Raw genomic sequence first — 21975 nt, forward strand, 5'->3', positions numbered from 1 at the left:
CCACGTTGTGACTCAGCGGATGATCCGCTATCCCTGGACGCAGTATAAGGCGTCGATAGGTGCGTCTTGAAGCGCCAGTCGGCTACCTTGTATACTAAGCACCCGCCAGCAGAAACAGATTCGTCGGGCTATGGAGTTTTGACCATCTCCGGAGGTGCCTGAAGAGGAGCATAGATCAGTGGCCTTTCTTCCTTATGCTAGAGGCATATCGTTTAAGATTGGAAGAATTTTAAGGAATTTTAACATTAAGAGTGTGTTCCGTCCACCCTCTAAGATTAGGACACTACTCGGCTCTGTGAAAGATGATTTGGGGCTTAGAAAACTCGGTGTGTACAAAATTCCGTGTCAGGTGGGAAAGCTTACGTTGGCCATTCGATTCGCACAGTGCATGACAGGTGTGTGGAACATCGCCGTCATACGAGGCTACAACAGCCGGAAAAATAGGCAGTAGCAGAACACTGCTTAAATGAGGGACACAGTATAAAATTTGATGAAACTGTGGTAGTTGCTAACATTTCCGGTTTTTGGAACAGTGTCTATACAGAGGCGACTGAAATTAGGTTGGCGGATAATTTAATCAACAGAGACAATGGGTTTCCTCTTAGCAAGACGTGGAATCCTGAATTGTCTCGCATCAAAACTGAACGTTCTTCGGTGCGGACCTGGGTGCGATATATCGTTGCCAGCAGTGTTCCACTAAGGGCGGCGCCACCTCCCTGTCTTGGAGGGCAGCAACTGTGATGTGTGGCGCATGCGCCGTGTACTGACCAGTGCCCTATATAGGACGTTGATTTGCAACCTGGCGTCAGTTTTCAGCGGGACTCACCAACAGAAACAGCATTTTCCTGAAGGTGTCGACTAGCTGGATCGCCGAAATATTGAGTCAAGTTGATTTTAGAATCCGGCAGCAAACCCGAAGAGACTTTCAAGAATAAGCCACTGCTTTTGTAGATTAACTGGATTTTCTTAAAATTCTCCCAGTGAAACTCAGCCGCCTTCTGCTCTTCCTGCAATTAATTTAATGTGTTCGTTCCGCTTTAGATTGCTCCAGGAGGTAACTCCAAGAAATTTTCCAGTTGTTACTGCTGGCAGTGATTTTTCACCAATAGCGTAATCAAACGTTAATGGATCTCTTAGAGTATTTGCGCGCGAGATTTTACATTTATTGATCTGCAAAATCGTAGTTATGCCTTGGCCCAACCTGTAAAGGTCGCTTTTTTCACAGTATGATATTCGGCGTATCTACTTTCTCATTAAACCAATCGCACAAATTCAAATCGCATTAATTTCTACGTGTACATAGCTGCAGGCATTGCAATGCAGCTGTCGTCGCCAACGTTGCCCTCCTTGTTGCCTGACAATGCCGGCTATCAGCACGCAGTACTGCTTGCTTAGTAGGCCTTCAGTTGTCTTTGCCATTGCGACAACCCATTTTTATCAGGCGCTGTCCTCCACGTCTACTCAGAACGCCAGAAATTCGCCTGTTTTACTGCGCACCTCCACTTCCCCTTTAGCGTGTTTCCAAGGCGCCTGTTTGCGAACCTGTCCGTGCTGTCCCTTATCGACGTAATTATTCTTCCGCTTTCGTAAGTGTTCTGTACGTCTACAAATTTCGAGCTTATCACGTGAGACGACGTTGGCTGTTCGCTGCAGTACAAATATTTCAAAAAGTATTTCTATCTTTCAGCTGAGACTTTAAAATAAATTCACTTTTTTATTTATGCACTGCTACTTATTGCAGCCGGCCGAAGTGGCCGTGCGGTTAAAGGCGCTGCAGTCTGGAACCGCAAGACCGCTACGGTCGCAGGTTCGAATCCTGCCTCGGGCATGGATGTTTGTGATGTCCTTAAGTTAGTTAGGTTTAACTAGTTCTAAGTTCTAGGGGACTAATGACCTCAGCAGTTGAGTCCCATAGTGCTCAGAGTCATTTGAACCATTTGAACTTATTGCATTGCACTTCTTCATAATGTTAATGCAAACAATAAATTTAATGTGTACTAACACAATATAAGAATAAACATTCTTGCCGTCATTCAATTACTGCTCCTTACACAGTAGTGTACGATGTGTGGTGAGGGGTACGCAGTATTCAAACACCACAAATAACACTCCCCAACCCCCATCCCCTCGATTCTTGTCTTTTCAGCTGTTGTACATGAAGATCGAGTGGCTGTAGGAAAGTGTCTATGGAAGCCCGAACTGTTTGATGCTTTTTATTTTTTGTTGTCGTCATTACATGAAATGCATGTAGAAGGAAGAAAATTGTTTCTTCACTCGTCTAGGATCGTATAATAGTACATAAGTGACAAAGTTTTACATGAGGAAACGTTAGCTACTCCCACAGTAGTCTGTAGTCATTCATCTGACACATTGGCATACGTTAACCATAACCTTACTAGCCGGCCCTAGTGGCCGAGCGGTTGTAGGCGCTCCAGTCTGGAGCCGCGCGACCACAACGGTCGCAGGTTCGAATCCTGTCTCGGACATGGTTCTAGGGGACTGATGACCTTAGAAGTTAAGTCCCATAGTGCTCAGAGCCATTTGAGCCATGACCTTACTTCTTTGTATGTAACTAAACAAAACTCTGACGAATGATGCAACTTTTCTGTGAATTTTTTTGTCTCTCGCATTAAAGAAACACAATAAGGCTCTCAGACTTACAAAAAAATATTCAAGTATTAGTCGAAGATATATTGCTACCGAAATGCATGTATGTACCATTAACAAAAAATGTTCAAATGTGTATGAAATCTTATGGGACTTAACTGCTAAGGTCATCAGTCCCTAAGCTTACACACTATTTAACCTAAATTATCCTAAGGGCAAACAAACACACACCCATGCCCGAGGGAGGACTCAAACCTCCGCCGGGATCAGCCGTACAGTCCGTGCCTGCAGCACCTCAGACCGTTCGGCTAATCCCGCGCGGCTGATGTTGTACGATACGACACGCAAACGGGCGGATTCTCAAATACGTTATCTGGTGGCACTTTTCTCTGAATCCGTATCTCATTACTTCACTATAATAGCACTTGTAGCAACACTTGAACTTCCATAATAATGTCTTTCCAATGTAGAGCTACCCACAACACAACATAGCAACACCGTGTCCTGCGCTCAACTCTGCAAAAGCAGCCACTCGCTAAGATACTCCGCAACCAAGCCAGTGCCCTTCGAGATCGATAGGGCGAAGTCCGCTCACTGCATACAAGCAATACACTTGGTACGTCGTTCTGTTCTTAGTCATTGTCGACGATGGACTATGGTGGAATGTGGTCTTTATGATCGTATACTACGTTACGTTACATTTTAATGTATCTGACATCTAAAACTTTTCATTTACATAAGCTTTAATTAACCTTAGAACTCTAAAGGGGGGGGGGGGGGAGGGATGTTACATTCCTACTAAACCATCGTAAAGTTTACTACTCGATATTTTATTCAAAGGAAGTCATAATTTATAAGTTATACAGTGGTTAATTACCATCATTAGATTTCCAGTGGTAATTTACATATAAAATTAAGTACAAACTATCCTGTTTTATGCCCCACTACAATCGTAAACTTTACGCTTCAGAGTGAAATATATATTCGTTTCCAAAGAGTGTATGCACTATTTTAGGGCAGTTGTATCGGTTGTTGGCTTTTGTAAACGGTGGTGTGGATACTAGTGAAGGTGAAGTTGCAGAGATGTGGTAAAATAGTTACTTGTGGGACGATTTCTTTGTTTCCCTGCAAGTGATGAGGTTTGTCATTCACCTACCTGTCGGCTGCTGTCCTGACTGTTGCTGTCATCGAACTAACTCTCTTATAGCAGCGATTCAGTTGATGGGTAATTAACATATTCGGTAGGACAATAGATTGAGGCCACGAACAAAGCAAAATGTGACTGTTCTGGTACAATCTACTTTATTGTTCCTCCAATAAACATAAATTGGTGCGATAGCCTGATAGTATAATTGTACATTTATGAAACCAGATCCTATTGCTTCCTGGTGCAGGACAAGAATATAAAATGCAAACATTCAGTAAAGTCAAAAGTACTAAATTAAAACGGTCCAGACCTTGAGCTGAGATGGAGTGTGAGGAGAGAAAGCATGGAGAAAATTGTTTATTAATATGAACGGTAAAATAAGCTCGCACGGGGCAATTCAACCACTTGAAACTACTAGCCCGGAATCATCTTAAATAGCGCCCAGTCTACTGTGCACTGAATGATTAGCAGCACAACTACGAACGCTGCTGAATGTGAACTCTGAGATGAATTTAACTGTCTGCAAGCTCAAGAGCGGAGCTGCCCGTGGCGGCAAACTGTGCACAAAGCATGCTCACTGACGCAAAGATGGTGGCTGGTCCCGAACTCACAACCGCCGCAATTGACCATCTCCGTTCAAGGCGGTCAGCTAGTCGCAACTGGGCGATCATGGCGTCCCTCGTCACTTCTGTGGACGAGGAGCCCTCGACGCAGCTCGCTTCCCCCGACAAGCAGAGCATCGTATAGCCAACCTAACCAACGCTGTGGTTACGTTAGCTCCCTTACGCAGTTGCAGAGCCCTCGGCGCTGGTGTTGGGAATGCCGAAATGGCGGCAAATTCCGCGGAAACGATGGACCCCTTTCGTGCTTCCGAGGCAAGTAGTTGTGGCCTGAATTTGAAACTGTCGGCTGCCTATCCCCAGCGAATATTCGCCATCTTGCGACACTGTAGAATTAATCAAATTAGAACCCGGAAAATTCGTCCACCCCCACGAGCCCATAGTCCGCTGGTTAGGCAAGGCGACGGTGATTCCATATCATCGGGTGAAAATTAGTCTGATAGCGAATAACTGAAGAATAATTATGACAACTTTTGAAATAAAAATTTAATCAACTCGAGACGCATATCAAACGAAACGTAATTTCCTGAATCCCCGAATCTGATGTTAAAACTATTGATTTAATTTACTTAGTGTACTGACCTCGGCCATGCATTAGTAGAGACTGGTGGCAACCCTTTTGTCCACTCTGGACTCTACACATTCTGTAGATTAGGGACGAGTAACCATTGTGTGTGTGTGTGTGTGTGTGTGTGTGTGGAGGGGGGTGGGGGGGGGGGGAGCAGCAGAAATACTGTTGTTTGACGCGATACTTCGTAATGTTTGTTGCAGCGTCGCTGAGCGTTTGGCAGTCTGCTGCGGATGACCAGTGCGACTCGGTGGAGTGCCTGCCCGTCGCTGGACCGCTGTGTGCGCTGAACGAGGAGACCGGAAACATGGCGCTGTTCGCCGACGAGTGCGTTCTGCGATGTATCAACTGCAGGATGACTACAGGTGAGAGCAACTACCTCTCGCTGTCCAGCAGCATGTGAATGAATTACCCGGTGGCCTGCAGAGTCAGATTTTTAACGCAGCCCACTAGTTTCCCTACGGTTTGATACTTATTTGCATGTGTTTCTTAATTTCCAATGCGGCTAAAACTGAGGAACGTTATCTTGTTTTTGATACAAATTCATTTTTTTTCTTTTTTTTCCTTTGTTATTATCTCATTCCCCATCAGGGGTGGGCTGGCAGGAACATAAGCGCTGCTCTTCAGCCGAGAGACAAAAATAGACAGGAAGACATTTAAAACAATGTACAGAAGAAAACATGGCGGAATATAGAAAACAAAATAGGCAGAACAGAAGAAAAGAAAGCATTCAAAGTGGTGACTGTTAATTAGAGATTAAAATCTAAAAAAAGTCATTCACACCAAAAAAACACACACTTGATTAAAAGGCACCGGGCAAAGTACAGCCATAGCAGAAAAGTCATGAAACGAAATAAAACAGCCACGTGACGGTCGGCGTAGCACAGAACAGTCATGGACGATAAACAGGTCGAGGACAAAATTAAAACCACAGGTCTTGATGCACAGGACAACAGCACCAAACACAACACTGACGTAGCACACTGATGACGATGAGCAAAACACGGGATCTGCACAGGGCACGGAGATGAGGGAGAAGGGAAGAAGGGAGGGAGGGGTGGTAGAGGGGGGAGACAGGTAGGGGCACGTCAAAGAGGGCTGAGGAGGGAAGGATGTGGGAGGGACATAGTTGAGGAGGGGGTGCAGGGACACAGAGGGGAAAAGGAGGAAACAAGGACAGGTTACAGTTGGAAGGAAGGTAGCCGTCGTGGCGAAGTTCAACATCCAGGATCGGAGGTGCTGTAAATTGCCCTGATGAAGGAGATGGAGTGTGTGGAGGTGGAGAGAGGGTGGGATACAGCGATAGAGGCATCGCAATGGGTGGGGGTGGAGAGGAAGAAGGAAACCAGGGGGTGGGGGAATCAAGCCTATGGGCAGTGTAAAGGATGCAGACATATTGGAGGAAAAGGAGGAAGTCGGGGAAAGGGATGAGGTCATATAGGAGCCATGTGGGGGAAGAAAGGTGGTTGCAGAAGGCAAGGCGGAGCACATGGTGTTTGAGGATTTGGAGGGTCTTGTAAAAGCAGGTGGGTGTGGAGATACAGGCAATGCTGACATAACAGAGGATAGGACAGATGAGAGATTTATACGTGTGGAGGATGGTGGAAGGATGTAATCCCCATGACTGGCCAGACAAGAGTTTCAGGAGGCGGAGGCGGGAATGGGCTATCTACTGGATGGTCAGGAGGTGAGGGGTCCAGGTGAGGTGATGGTCGAGGGTGAGGCCAAGGTACCTCAGGGTGGGGGTGAGCTGGATGGGAGAACCATAAAGAGTGAGATAGAAGTCATGGAGACAGAAGGATGAGTGGTGCGGTCTATGATGATTGCCTGGTCTTTGGAGGGGTTGAGACGAAGGAACCAGTTGTTACACTAAGTGGTGAACTGGTGAAGGTGGGTTTGGAGGGTGCATTGGGACCATTGAAGGGTAGGATAGAGAGCCAGGAAGGTGGTGTCATCAGCATATTGGAGAAGGATGACAGATAGGGGTGGCTTGGGCATATCAGCGGTGTACAGGAGATAGAGGAGAGGGGAGAAGACGGAGCCCTGGGGGATCCCAGCATTGGGATAAGAGATACAGGAGTTGGTGTTGTGGAGGGTGACATACTAAGGACAGCCTGAGAGGAAGGAAGCGACCAGACAGACAAAACTGATAGGCAGGGCGTAGGTTTGCAGTTTAAAGGAGACCGGGATGCCATACATGGTCATAGGCATTTTGGAGGTCGAGGGAAACAAAAATGGCAGAGCGATGGGAGTTAAGCTGGAAGGCGAGAAGGTGACTGAGGTTAAGGAGTTCGTCTTCGGCAGAGAAGGAGGGTTGGAAGCCACACTGGGTAATGGGGAGGAGATGGTGCTGGTTAAGGTGCTGATGAATATGATGGTAGAGGATGGATTCGAAGACCTTACTGAAGATGGACGTGAGGCAGATGGAATGATAGGAAGAGGCGACGGAAGGGTATTTGTTGGTTTTGAAGAAGAAGAGGAAGTCTTCCACAGGTCTGAGTAGATGCCGTTAGTGAAAATTATGGTACATACTGATGCTTAAAGGCTGTACGCTACCTCCTACGATTGAGATAAATTCTTTCTAGGTGTTCTTGCCACGCTGCTGTAATATTACATGAATTTTTGGCGTGTTATAAGTAACCATGGCGGGTGTTATTGCACAGGGTGTATCAAAAAGGATCATCCTTTAAAAACATCATGACTATTATGTTATTTGAGATATGCTGAACAACGTACTGTCGGAAAGGGCAAACTCTCGAGTCTTACATAGTTGCCGCAAGGTGGCAGCATTGTGTGCCCACTACATTTCTGACAAAAATGGTGTTGGGAGAAGTGAAAGTGTTTTGTGTTCTACGTTTTCTTTGCCGAGAACACTTTTATAGAAAGCACATATCTCGATACGCTTGAGAACTTTCTTTTCCCTCAGTTGGGGACTGACTCGAATGGCTTTGTTTACTAACAGGATGGGGCACCGCCTCACTGGCATCTGTAAGTGCGGGAATTTTTAAATCAAAGGATTACTGCACGATGGATCGCTCCATCCTTCACACCTACAAATCCTTGATCCGCCCCATCCTCTGTTATGCCAGCCTAGCTTGGATTTCCGCCCCCCCCACCCCCAGTTCTATAAAGCCCTCCAAATCCTCGAACGCCATGCACTCCACCTCGCCTTCCGCATCCGCCTTCCGTCCCCCACGCACATCCTCTACGACCTCATCCCCTTCCCCCACCTTCTCCTTTTCCTTGAACACATCCGCACACTATATATTGTCTGCCACTTTAATTCCCCTCACCCCCTGGTGTCTCCCATCCTCTCCACCCCCCCCCCCCCCCAGTTGCTGCGCCTTTACCGTTGTGTCCCATCCTCTCTCCATCTCCACACCCTTCATCTCATTTCCCAATGCAAATTCCACCGTCTACCCCTCCCGGATGATGAGCTTTGCCCTGACATCTACTCTTCCTACCAACTCTAACCCCATCTTCCTGCCTCCTCCTCAGGGCTCCCTCTCCTCCCCCTCCCTCCTCCTGAGCGGTTTCCCCCTCCTATTCCCCCTCCATCTCTTGTGCCTCCTTTCAGTGTCTCTGCATCCTGCCCTGTCTTCCCTCTTCATCTCCCGCCCCACGTGTCTCCCGCCTCTTCGTGTACCCACTGATTCCCCTCCTCTCTTCATCCCGCCTCTTCCCCTGCTGCCCCTTTTTCCATCCTCTCTGCCCTTTCCCTCGGCAGGTGACGCCTGGCAGGTTTATCCTTCGTCGTGTGTGCTCCAAGTGGGTTTTAAGTGTGTTGTTCCGGAGTGTTTTTACTACTGTGGCCGACTTTTAACGAGTGCATGTCCATTCAGTTTTGGAGAATCGCCAACTGTGTTTTTTAACTTTCTGGTGACTTTTTTTTAAACTGTCCTCCATGAACGTCTCCGTGTTGGTCTATATTTTTTACCTCCATTTTCTCCCGTTATTCTGTTTTAAGTTCCCCTTTATCGCCTTATGTATGTAACATTTTATTCTTATTTTAAGTTGTCATGCCACTCGGCTGAAGAGCGGCGTATTGTCCAGCTGACAGCCCTCCCCTGCCCATATGGGGCAGGGGAATGAAATCACAATAAAGAAAAAAAATGGATCGGTCGTCGCACTGGACCAAATGATTAAGCCTTACATTACTGGCCTCCAAAATCAGCAGACCTGACTATGTGATTATTGTTTGTGGGGGTTTATAAAAGACTCCGTTTATGTGCCTCGTCACCACAGCAGTGGATGAACTGAGACATCGCGTAACAGCAGTTGTGCAAGCTGTAACTCAAGGCATGCTCGCTGCAGTGTGGGAACAATATGAATACCACATTGACATAGGCCGTGCATCTCAAGGCGGCATTTTGAACACCTATGAAAAGGAATGAGGGAAAGCTCTTTGAGTTTCCTTTTCATAAAAAAGCAAAATTTATTGCATGTGTTTGTTAGATTAAGAAATAGAGACGTGCCAAATCGGACGATTCTTTTTGATACACCCTGTATTTTCATATACTTTTATTATTAATTAGGGTTCCGTGCCGCACTCGGTAAAAACTGAACCGATATAGAATAACTTTATTCCCCCTCTGTCTATCTGTATGTCTGTCTGTCGGTCTATTAAGATCCCCTTTTCTCAGGAACGTGTAGAGATGTCAATTTCAAATTCATGTCACATACTAAGAGCTGTGGCTCCTTGGCGGTGTCAGAAACTTAAATTTCTAAGTCAGTGCAAGCAAAAGAAACGGTCATTTATGTCACATACTGTCACAGACTTTAATACTCGCAAACTCACTCATCAAAACTTATAGGGTACTTCCCGTTGACGCAGAAGCATAAAATTTGATAAGAAGCAAGGTTTCACAGTACAAGTAAAGGAAAAAAATTATATTATATCACATAATTCTTTTTGTCGTTTGTTCTCCGTCTGTCCGCCTGCCCCTCTCTTAAGAACCCTTCTTCTCGAGGAGTTCAAATGGTTCAAATGGCTCTGAGCACCATGGGACTTATCATCTTAGGTCATCAGTCCCCTAGAGTTAGAACTACTTAAACCTAACTAACCTACGGACATCACACACATCCATTCCCGAAGCAGGATTCGAACCTGCGACCGTAGCGGTCGCGCGGTTCCGGACTGAAGCGCCTAGAACCGCTCGGCCACAGCGGGCGGCGGTAGAGGAGTCAAGTCGAAATTTATCTCAAATGCTAAGATCTGCCGTCTCTTGGCTGCGTAAACAATTTAGACTTCTTAGTCAATGTACTCAAAAGATACGGCCATGTATGTCGAGTATTTCGATACTCGCAAACTTACTAAGCAAAACCTGTAGATGAAGTGTTTATACACATGTAGGATCTGGTCGTTTAGGGGTTAAGCGCGTGCTTGGAATCCAAGAGGACGCGGGATCGAATCTTGTTCGAATCACGGGTTTGTCAGTCTTCGTCTTAACCCTGCCTTCACTTCTCAAGAATGTGAGGAGTCGCCAAAAGCAATAAGTTGTTCGGATTCCACATTAAACTGTAGGCCTCCTTTCCCCAGTTGGAAACTAGGGTAGGTTATATTTTCGTATGTTGGCAAATCGCCGAAGTGGTGTCCAGTTCGAAGACTTACACCAGGCCACTGAGCCATACTAAATTATTATTATTATTATTATTATTATTATTATTATCTGTATTCGTAATTAAGTTTGAACTGAACCATCAGTGCCTGAGCCCTACTCGCACCTGCCCGGCTTTTATTTGTTATTATTATTATTATTTCTACTTCAAGTTCATCAGATTACAACTTTCATTCTTACCACTAGGCAGGTTCATAACGTTCAAAAATGTGAAATTAAGTAATCATTAATAATGAAACATTGCGTTTATTTCCAGTTTAAGAGAAAGACAGACTGCCGGGCTCTGTCGAGACAGTAGGAACGCTCGTTCATCTGCTACGCAGTTGCACCGAGAGAGGTTGCGCAGTGGTCAGCACGCTGGACTCGCATTCGGGAGTACGACGGTTCAAACCAGCGTCCGGCCATCCTGATTTCTCTAAATCGCTTCAGACAAATGTCGGGATGGTTCCTTTGAAACTTTGAAAGGGCACGGCCTTCGCCATCCTTTCCTAATACAATGGGAGCGATGACTTCGCTGTTTGGTCCCCTCCCCAAAATCAACCAACCAACATGCAGTTGCCACACTCTGCAACCCATTCCACGCCATATACAGACACGTGAAGGTGTCACTAGTATTGAAACGAAAAGGGAATACCTTTTTCTATTATCTTACTTCAAATGTCTACAATACATGAAATGGTCAAGTCTGTGACACAGGGATCTCTATTTTGAATATTAAATTTCTTATTGATCTAGATCCCAAGTTTATACAATGACAAATTTGCGACGTACACGAATTAAGAATCTTTCCTCAAAGCCGTGACCGATCTCTTCTCCAACTCCCCCATTCCCCAGAAGTGGTCATTATTCATGCACTGATAAAATCTGAGTGTGCGTTTGTGCTAAGCAAGATCACAGGATCATACTACATGGGTTAATTTTCGTGGAGTTGGCGACACACCGAATACCCATACGACTATCAGCTGTCACTTATCTAATCCTACGAAAGGCAGTAGCCTTACAGGTACAGTTTTTATTTTGTTTTGATGTACATCTCATGACCCGTCTTCGTGGTCGAGATCACTGTCGCAGGCGGTGGCGCTCGACTGGAGGTAAGCAGATTCGAATACGGGTGATGGATTTTTGGTTGCCAGTATTTGGCCGGCAAGAGGAGGAGAAGTGGTGGCGTGGAGTCCCTGATCACTAGTCTTTGCACCAATGGTTCAAATGGCTCTGAGCACTATGGGACTTAACTTCTGAGGTCACCAGTTACCGAGACTTACAACTACTTAAGCCTAACTAACCTAAGGACATCACACACATCCATGCCCGAGGCAGGATTCGAAACTGCGACCGTAGCGGTCACGCGGTTCCAGACTTTGCACCAATGTCCTAGGTTCAGTTCAGGATCTCTCCGCAGTGTCTCTTGAAGTGAGGGCATGCGACACTGTTGATGATGAGCCGTCCATCGGATATGGACCATAATCTCGGCTGCCCCCTAGTTGTTACTCGCTTGAAGTGAGGGCATGCGACACTGTTGATGATGAGCCGTCCATCGGATATGGACCATAATCTCGGCTGCCCCCTAGTTGTTACTCGCTTGAAGTGAGGGCATGCGACACTGTTGATGATGAGCCGTCCATCGGATATGGACCATAATCTCGGCTGCCCCCTAGTTGTTACTCGAGTCGGGCGTGTGCCGGCTCTGAACTTCATTCTTTCCCATCTCGCATCATCATCATCATCATACAACACAAAGAAGAAGCCACGCTATACAAAGATCTATTACAGTCACTTACACTCCTACTGAAGTGGTGCTACCAAACCTACGAATACCAATAAACAAATTTATTGTCATCATTATGTGCTGTTTCAAATTACAAAATATTTTGTACTCTCACTATCAATTAAAAACTACAGTTGCGTTAAGATACGGTGCAACTTTTGTTAGTGTGGGACCTAAGTAATCATTATTCGTTTCCATTTGTTTTCGCAGATTTCAAGAAGGTGAACAGTTCTCTCTGTGGCACTGGAACAACGTACATAACTGTTTGTCCAGACTTTGCCCACAACCACGGTGAGTGTCCGATAGAGGAATAATAACATGAATTCTGTCTTACTGATTGATTATTTCAACTGTACATGCATACTCCCCGCTAGGCAATGAAGATACAAAGGCAGAGGATCCCGAAGATGGAGTCGCTGTGATACGGATAGACCTCGGACAAGGAGACGGTGATGTTTACAACGAGGTCCCGCCTGTCTTCGGGGAGTCTCTTCCGGTCCCACTGCCTCTGCTGTCCATGGGGAGCGACCTGCTGCGCCGCCTTGTGATGTCTGGCCCGCCGGAGCCGCCCCCTCCACCGCCGGAGGGCCTCACGCTCATCGCAGCGGACGTCAAGGTAGCGCACCACTTGCTCTGCTGTCAGAGTACCTTCGTGCATCTTTGATAAGAAATTATGCAGTTATTAAAAAAATATATATATGAAAAAAGTAACACGAGTAGCACTTAGGCAGGGAAACATAAGCAAACTCACATGAAATTTGAATGTATTGTAACATAGTAAGTTACGTAAGTTATTGAACTGTTTTAAGTAAGTTATGCGTAAGTTATTAAACTGACTGTTACTGACATAGTACGCCCATATTCTACATTCCATATATCAAAGGAGATAATACAAAAATGCAGTAAATGAAGCAGGTAAAAATGAATGCAAACGTCTCAAAAATGAGATCGACAGGAAGTGCAAAATGGCTAAGTAGGGATGGCTAGAGGACAAATGTAAGGATGTAGAGGCGCATATCACTAGGAGTAAGATAGATAGCGCCTACAGGAAAATTAAAGAGACCTTTGGAGAAAAGAGAACCACTTGCATGAATATCAAGAGCTCAGATGGAAACCCAGTTCTAAGCAAAGAAGGGAAAGCAGGAAGTTGGAAGGAGTGTACAGAGAGTCTATAAAGGGCGATGTTCTTGAGGACAATATTATAGAAATGGAAGAGAATGTAGATGAAGATGAAATAAGAGATATGATGCTGCGTAAAGAGTTTGACAGAGCACTGAAAGACCTAAGCCGAAACAAGGCGCCGAGAGTAGACAACATTCCATTGGAACTACTGATAGCCTTGGGAGAGCCAGCCCTGACAAAACTCTATCATTTGGTGAACAAGATGTATGAGACAGGCAAAATACCCTCAGACGTCAAGAAGAATATAATAATTCGAATCCCAAAGACAGCAGGTGTTGACAGGTGTGAAAATTAGCGAACAGTCAGTTTAATAAGCCACGCCTGCAAAATACTAACACGAATTCTTCACAGACGAATGGAAAAACTGGTAGAAGCCGACGTCGGGGAAGATCGGTTTGGATTCCGTAGAAATGTTGGAACACTGTGAGGCAATACTGACCCTACGACTTATCTTAGAAAGTAGATTAAGGAAAGGCTCTGAGCACTATGGGACTTAACATCTATGGTCATCAGTCCCCTAGAACTTAGAACTACTTAAACCTAACTAACCTAAGGACAGCACACAACACCCAGTCATCTCGAGGGAGAGAAAATCCTTGACCCCGCCGGTAATCGAACGCGGGAACCCGGGCGTGGGAAGCGAGAACGCTACCGCACGACCACGAGCTGCGGACAGATTAAGGAAAGGCAAACCTACGTCTCTTCCATTTGTAGACTTAGAGAAAGCTTTTGACAATGTTAACTGGAATACTGTATTTCAAATTCTGAAGGTGGCAGAGGTAAAATACAGGGAGGGAAAGGCTATTTACAGTTTGTACAGAAAGCAGATGGCAGTTATAAGAGTCGAGGGGCATGAGAGGGAAGCAGTGGTTGGGAAGGGAGTGAGACAGGGCTGTAGCATATCCCCGATGTTATTCAATCTGTATATTTAGCAAGCAGTAAAGGAAACAAAAGAAAAATTCGGAGTGGGAGAAGAAATAAAAACTTTGAGGTTCGCCGATGACATTGTAATTCTGTCAGAGACAGCAAAGGACCTGGAAGAGCAGCTGAACGGAATGGACAGTGTCTTGAAAGGAGGATATAATGTGAACATCAACAAAAGCAAACCGAGGCTAATGGAATGCAGTCGAATTAAATCGGGTGATGCAGCGGGAATTAGATTAGGAAATGAGACGCTTAAAGTAGTAAATGAGTTTTGCTATTTGGGGAGCAAAATAATTGATGATGGTCGAAGTAGAGAGGATGTAAAATGTAGACTGGCAATGGCAAGGAAAGCGTTTCTGAAGAAGAGAAATTTGTTAACATCGAGTATAGATTTAAGTGTCAGGAAGTCGTTTCTGAAAGTATTTGTATTGAGTGTAGCTATGTATGGAAGTGAAACGTGACGATAAATAGTTTAGACAAGAAGAGAATAGAAGATTTCGAAATGTGATGCTACAGAAGAATGCTGAAGATTAGATGGGTAGATCACATAACTAATGAGGAGGTATTGAATAGAATTGGGGAGAAGAGGAGTTTGTGGCAGAACTTGTCAAGAAGAAGGGACCGGTTGGTAGGAAATGTTCTGAGGCATCAAGGGATCACAAATTTAGCACTGGAGGGCAGCGTGGAGGGTAAAAATCATAGAGGGAGACCAAGAGATGAATACACTAAACAGATTCAGTAGAATTTAGGTTGCGGTGGATACTTGGAGATGAAGAAGCTTGCACAGGATAGAGTAGCATGGAGAGCTGCATCAAACCAGTCTCTGAACTGAAGACCACAGCAACAACATATTTTCATTGGTACACTATTAGTTAATTCGATGTTCCATACGTATTTGATCAAAGGTATCCGGACAGCCCTATAACGTGGAATTGACCACTAGATATCAGGAGCGGCGGGCCCGCCAGTATAAAACCAATCGGGGAGTACTGTAGTGTCAATGTAGAAGTAGTGACAGCAGAATGGGTTAGTCACAACAGCTCAGTAACTTCGGATGTGCTTATTGGATTTCACCTGACTCACACATCCATCAGGAACATTTCAGCCCTTCTAAATGTGCCCATCTTGACTGTTCTTGATGTGACTGAAGTGTAAATGCGAAGTAACCACCACAGTTAACCCAGTACCAGGCAGACCACTTGTACTGACGGACAGGAACAGTCGAAGGTGAGTGAACGAGGGTTACCTAGAAAGCAATGCACAGCGCAAAGCATTTTTTTCCAACAATTCTTTATCGAACATAATGAGAATTACATACACGAAAGAATGGTGTTATATCTACACACCCTATTTTTCCATGTACACTCCATCCCGTTCTATGGTCTTACTCCAGCGCGAAACAATGGCTCGTATGCCCTGTCGGTAACAATCCTTGCCCTGGCGGCGGAGTCACTGTTTCAATTGTGAATCACCTCCTCATCGTCCTCAAAATGTCTTCCACGAATGGCATCCTTTAATGGCCCAAACAAGTACTCGCTGCAACATGCCAGATGTGACAGTCGTGGATAGTCTCCCCGACCGCTGCAAATCGTAGAGCTCCGCCGAACCGCTTTCTGATGACCAGGTGATGCACGTTACAAGCAACGTGCCGTTGTTGAATTTCTCACTGCACAGAAAGAAACTGTGGGGAATATTCACAAACGCTATCTGTCGGAAGTGACGGAAACTAAGCGCGCTCACTCAGGAGACTACAGTTAATACATACGTACCGTTTCTCATTCGTAGCATTGTTTTCGGGTGAGAAAAAAAATGCGGTGCATTACTTTCTGGGCAAAAAAAAAAAAAAAAAAAAAAAAAAAAAGGCATGGAATTAGCGAAAGGAATCACTCGTCTGTTCCAAAGCTCTATCAGATATCTGTCCAACGCAATGACTGTGGGTACAGAGTTAAAAATAATGGGGTACAATGGTCCAGCAGCTCCTCATAAGCAACACATTTATGTAGTCATTGCTAAGGGACGCTTGAGATGGTTCAAAAGAGAGTCGCCACTGAACAGTGTATGACTGGAAACGTGTCATTGGAGCAATAAATTGCGATATACCCCATGGAAAACCCATGGAACGATTTGGGTTTGGCGAATTCCTGGAGAACATTACCTGTCATAATGTGTAGTGCCACCAACGCAGTAGGCAGGACGTGGTGTTACGGTACGGGAGTGTTTTTCGTGGTTAGGAGAAGATCCTCTTATTGAGCTTAGGAGAACACTTAATGAGGAAGATAAACAGATTAGTTATTCCTCTTCAGAAATAGTTCTCCTTCTGTTAGATAACGTTGAAACAATTATTCTTCTGCGATTCTCTTGTGACCTGTTTTCTGCTCTTCACTCAGATCATGGGGTAACCATCTGACAGCAACCTGTTTTGTCTTTAACTTATGAGTCTGTAAACATTCTGGCCTCACAAGCAATTTTCTCGGATATTTTTCTTCGATCATCTCTCGAAATGTCTTTAACAATAACCTGAGAGGTGTAGTCTGTTGCTGTTGATGGTCTTCCTCTTCTTGGGTTCTCATCAATGCTTAAATGCTTACCTCACATTCACGGCATCGAGTGGATCATCGTGATACTGTGCTACAGTCCACTACACTACGTCCACGCATCTCTGTCAAAGCATTGTAAATTTCCTTTCGGTTGTTTCCACGTAGGGATCCGATTTTGATGTAGGAATGCTGGTCACTACATGTGACACGACCTGACTCGATTTAAGTTTCCTTTTCAAAACTGAGTCACTCACGATGCATCAACACCAACCAACAAACATATGTACACCGTCACTCTTGAAGTCTCGTTCACAACTGACATGAACTACAACTTGATCACGCCACCGTAACGGCCACAATGCGCAGTGTGCAGAACTTTTGAAATAACCCTCGTAAATATATGTAACATATATTACTTTTCGTAGCCACCGAATTCCACATAATCGTTAATTATGCTATGCCAAACGTATAATTCATTTTTGGAAAAATTTATTTATCTATATTCGCATTTCCTTATTTTATTTATGCTGTATCAATTATTCCATATCGCTGCTACGCTTTATCACACATGATTTGTCAAAATATCCTCATTTTTGTGACTTTTCTCTTTATTTACATCAAAATAGTGAGGCTCTTGATCAAAAGATGCTAATTGAAAGAATCTGTTATCATCTTAACACAGAAGATACGATTTGAAAGGCGTGGTGATAAACATCGATTGAGTGATTACTACCTGATCATCAGCTTCACTGAAGCGAAGTGGCGTAGATTTTAAGTGATAGAAGTAGAGTTTGGAATGAGTAAAGTTCAAAGCCCCGCCAACCCATCCAGGAAAAAAATGAAAAACAGCAGAAATATTCTCACACAGAAACAAAAAGTAGGAAGGTTAACTGCTTAGTCTGATTTGTGTATTTTTTAATTTCATTATGTCTAGCTTCTGCATAGTATTTAATACCGTATGGGCTCAATGATCCTAAATGACATTTTAATTTATTTCTGAATGATTATATCCTCTGCATGCTTTTTAAGCTGTTTATGAGCTTTTTGTGGTAAAAGTGACCATCATTTGCAGGAATTTTGTCAGTTAGATGAAGCTGTGTTCCTCGTATGTGATAATCTTACCCATTAATTGTTACGGTGTCTGTTCCTTCGAACATACATGCGTGTCTGAAGCAACAGACGTTGGTGATGATCTGCAGCTGTAGTATTCTTCTTCTCCTTTTTCTTCTTCTTCTTCTGCTTTCACGGCCCCATTGGACCACTTCAGTCAATCATTTTCTGGTCATTTACTTCAGTAGGTTTTGCAAACCGTCCAAGGTTCATTCTAGTTCTTTGACATCCTCCCTGATTTCCTTTGTCCATCCCATTTGTTGCTTCATGTTCCAAAGTTTCTCTATAGTCTTCCTTGGTAATTTGGTTTCTTTTTCCTCAGTGTACCAAAACAGGAGATCCATTTTTCTGCATATTATCTGTAATGGGCATCAGTTGACTGTACACCACTTTATTTGCCACTGTTCGCCATAGACCATCTTCCTGATATTTATGCCTGTTCCAGCTATTCCTCTCTCTACTTTTAGGATTTTGTCGATTCTGTTTTTCAGGGCGACTTCGAAAAGTTTCACTTCCGCATGTCACCTCCAGTTGGATCACCTTCTTGTAATGTTTTAATTTAGTTTTGAACGATAGACTTTTTTATTGCATGTAAACCATGTTCATTTTCAGGTTTTATCATTTAGTTATTCGTTTCTTACCAAGCAGGCATCTCATCCAAGCTGCATGTTATAAATTCACCTAGGTATTTAAACGGTTTCATTATTTTCATTCCCCTGTTATTTGCTGTTATGTGGTTGATTACTACTGGATCTGCTGTCATTACATCACTATTTTCGAATGATGTTTGGAGTCCTACTTTTGGTGCTACATTTTGCAGACTTTTTTTTTAATTTCTGGGTTCTTGAACTGGAGAGTAACGCTAAGTCACCTGCAAATTCCCAGCAATCTCAATTTATTTGTTCTGTCCTGGTTCCAGTTCTTACGTTTTTAGCATTTTAGTTACAGCAGTCCCTCATCAGGCACTCCAGAGTACAACTGAAAAGTAAGACGATATCCCTTTCTTAACCTTGTTTTAAAAATAAATCGCTCACATATTTCTCCCTTGAACTGTATTTTAGATTTGGTCTTGATAGAGTTAAGGTTATCATTTTTATTAATTTGGAATGGAGAGTGAATTTCCGTAGCATCTTCATCGTTGAAGGTTTGTGGATACAGTCCTAAGTTTTTTTTTGTAGTCTACAATGTTTGACTTGTTGTTTTTGTCTTTCTTTATAGAAATCCATTACCGATTTCAAAGCGATTATCTGTTCTGGGCAGCTTCTCCAGTGTCTAAATCTTCTGTGGTATTCTCCTAGTTCCAATGCAAGTTGATCTTTCAACGACTGTATAGAAATCTTGCCATGGCTTTATATGTGATATCTAAAAGGGAAATTGCTCTGTGCTTGTCTGGATTAGATTTTTGTCCTCTTTCTTGTAATAGGTTGAGTACAGTCGTAGTCCATTGTTCTAGTACTACTTCTTTGATCCAGATTTTCGCTATGCGTTAGTGTAATGATATCTTCACTGGTTCTGCTGCATATTTCCGAAGTTCCGCATATGTTTGATCTTCTCGCACTTGCTTTGTAGTGTTTGAAGTATTTCAAAGCTTTACAGATTTTATGGATATCGGGTGGGTCTATAATTTCTGCTTGTGTCTCAACAGGGGTATCTGTGTTTCTTTGAATTGACTCTGAGTGGTTTTCGCAATTTAACAGTTTGTAAATGTTTCTGCTGAAATTTCTATATTTTTGTTACTGCTATGGGCCATCTTATTATTTTTGTCCTTTAACAGTAATGTTGGAGGCACTCCTCTTTCATACGGAGCAAATAGACAACACGTATGGCATACGCACGCCACAGAATGCATGCGCCTTGCTGCCTGTCTGGGGGCATAACCGATAGAAATGGACGCCTAGCATCACAGAGAAGCTTCGCTACACATTTTGTCTCTAACAAAAGTTGTTCCCCACGGCGTAGTTTTTCACCCCTAGGCGTTTGGTGCAAGGACATTGAAACACCCTGTATACAGTGCCGAAACTGTCAACACGTTTCGATTTCTGCATGAATTTTTGCGATATTATATTTTTGAAAATTAGCTACGCACTTAACTGCTTTCCTCTGTAATTTTACCAGTCTTTGGATGTGTGTGTTTGAAAAATATGTGTATTTAGAAAGACTATTGCTGATTGCCTAATCTATCCATTTTCAATCCACTTTTATGATTGTTTCCTTGTATATTTCGTGGTCAGCGGGACATCTCCTTAACTTTCATTTTTCACCTAGTTGAAACTCTTGTTTCATAGCCCAGTGTCGAAGTAGCTGCTCATAGTTACACTAACTGAAACTGTTACATAAGTATTGGGATACCTCAAATATCATGTCAGACCTCCTTTTGGCCGCCGTTGTACAGCAGCTCGACGTGACATGGACTGCATACCGGCGGGGTCAGGGATTTTCTCTGCCACGAGATGACTGGATGTTGTGTGATGTCCTTAGGTTAGTTAGGTTTAAGTAGTTCTAAGTTCTAGGGGACTGATGAGCATAGGTGTTAAGTCCCATAGTGCTCAGAGCCATTTTTGGACTGCACAAGTCCGCTGCAGAAATACTGAGCCATGTTGCCTCTATAGCCGTCCATAATTGCGAAAGCGTTGCCGGTGATCTTGTGCAAAAACTGACCTCTCGATTATGTCCTATAAATGTTCGATAGGATTCGTGTCGGACTATTTGGGAGACCAAATTATTTGCTCAAATTGTCCAGAATATTCTGAGATGCACAATCTCATACACAAAAATTTCCACCAGCCGTGGTGGCCGAGCGGTTCTAGGCCCTTCAGTCCAGAACCGCGCGACTGCTACGGTCGCAGGCTCGAATCCTGCCTCTGGCATGGATGTGTGTGATGTCCTTAGGTTAGTTAGGTTTAAGTAGTTCTAAGTTCTATGGGACTGATGACCTCTGATGTTAAGTTCCATAGGGCTCAGAGCCATTTGAACCATAAAAATTCTATCGTTGTTTGTTTGGCAACGTGAAGGCCATGAACGCCTGCAAATGGACTCCAAGCAGCCGAACATAACCATTTCTAATCAATGATCGGTTCAGATGAGCCAGAGGACCCCGTCCATTCCATATGAACACAGCTCACATCACTATGGGGCCACTATGAGCTTGCACAGTGCCTTGTTGACAACTTGGAGCTGAGGCTTCGTGAAGTCTGCACCACACTCGAACCCTACCATTAGTTCTTCCCAACTGCAATCGGGACTCATCTGACCGGGTCACAGTTTTCCAGTGGTGCAGGATCCAACCGATATGGTCACGTGCCTAGGAGAGGCGCTGCAGGCTATTTCGTGCTATTAGCAAAGGCCCTCATGTCAGTCGTCTACTGCCAAAGCCCATTAACGCCATGTTTCGCCGCACTTTCCTAACAGATACATTGGTCGTATTGATTTCTGCGGTTATTACATGCAATGTTGTTTGTCTGCCAGTACTATCAACTCCAAGCAGAAGCCGCTGCTTTCAGTCGTTAAGTGAAGGCCATCGGCGATTGCGTTGCCCGTTTTGAGAGGTAATGCCTGAAATTTAGTATTCTCAGCACACTCTTGATATGTGGATTTCCGAATATTGAATTTCCTAACGGTTTCTGAAATGGAATGTCCCATGCGTCTAGCTCCTACTACCATTCCTCGTTTAAAGTCTGTTATTTCCCGTCGTGTTACCCTATCACATGAATCACCTGAGTACGGATGAAGCTCCTCCAATCCATTGCCATTTTATACCTTGTGCACGTGATACTACCGCCATCTGCATATGTGGATATCGCCATCCCATGAGTCTATGTCGTTTCTGGAAACCCAGAATCTACTCTGTAGGAATCAACATGGGTCCGGAAACAGTGATCTTGTGAGACCCAACTCGCT

General features: G+C 44.2%; 1 protein-coding gene across 1 annotated transcript in view; it reads left to right on the forward strand.

Moving 5' to 3' along the window:
• The window catches only part of LOC124548932 (wiskott-Aldrich syndrome protein family member 2-like), a 37937-nt gene that overhangs the window by 13437 nt on the left and 2525 nt on the right, over positions 1–21975 (forward strand). The window contains exons 2-4 of the mRNA XM_047125205.1: positions 5146–5307; positions 12536–12616; positions 12700–12941. Coding sequence (XP_046981161.1) covers positions 5146–5307; positions 12536–12616; positions 12700–12941 — 485 coding nt within the window. The remainder of the gene's footprint in view (positions 1–5145; positions 5308–12535; positions 12617–12699; positions 12942–21975) is intronic.

Source organism: Schistocerca americana, chromosome 1 (assembly GCF_021461395.2).
Source record: "Schistocerca americana isolate TAMUIC-IGC-003095 chromosome 1, iqSchAmer2.1, whole genome shotgun sequence".
Taxonomy (NCBI): Eukaryota; Metazoa; Arthropoda; class Insecta; order Orthoptera; family Acrididae; genus Schistocerca; species Schistocerca americana.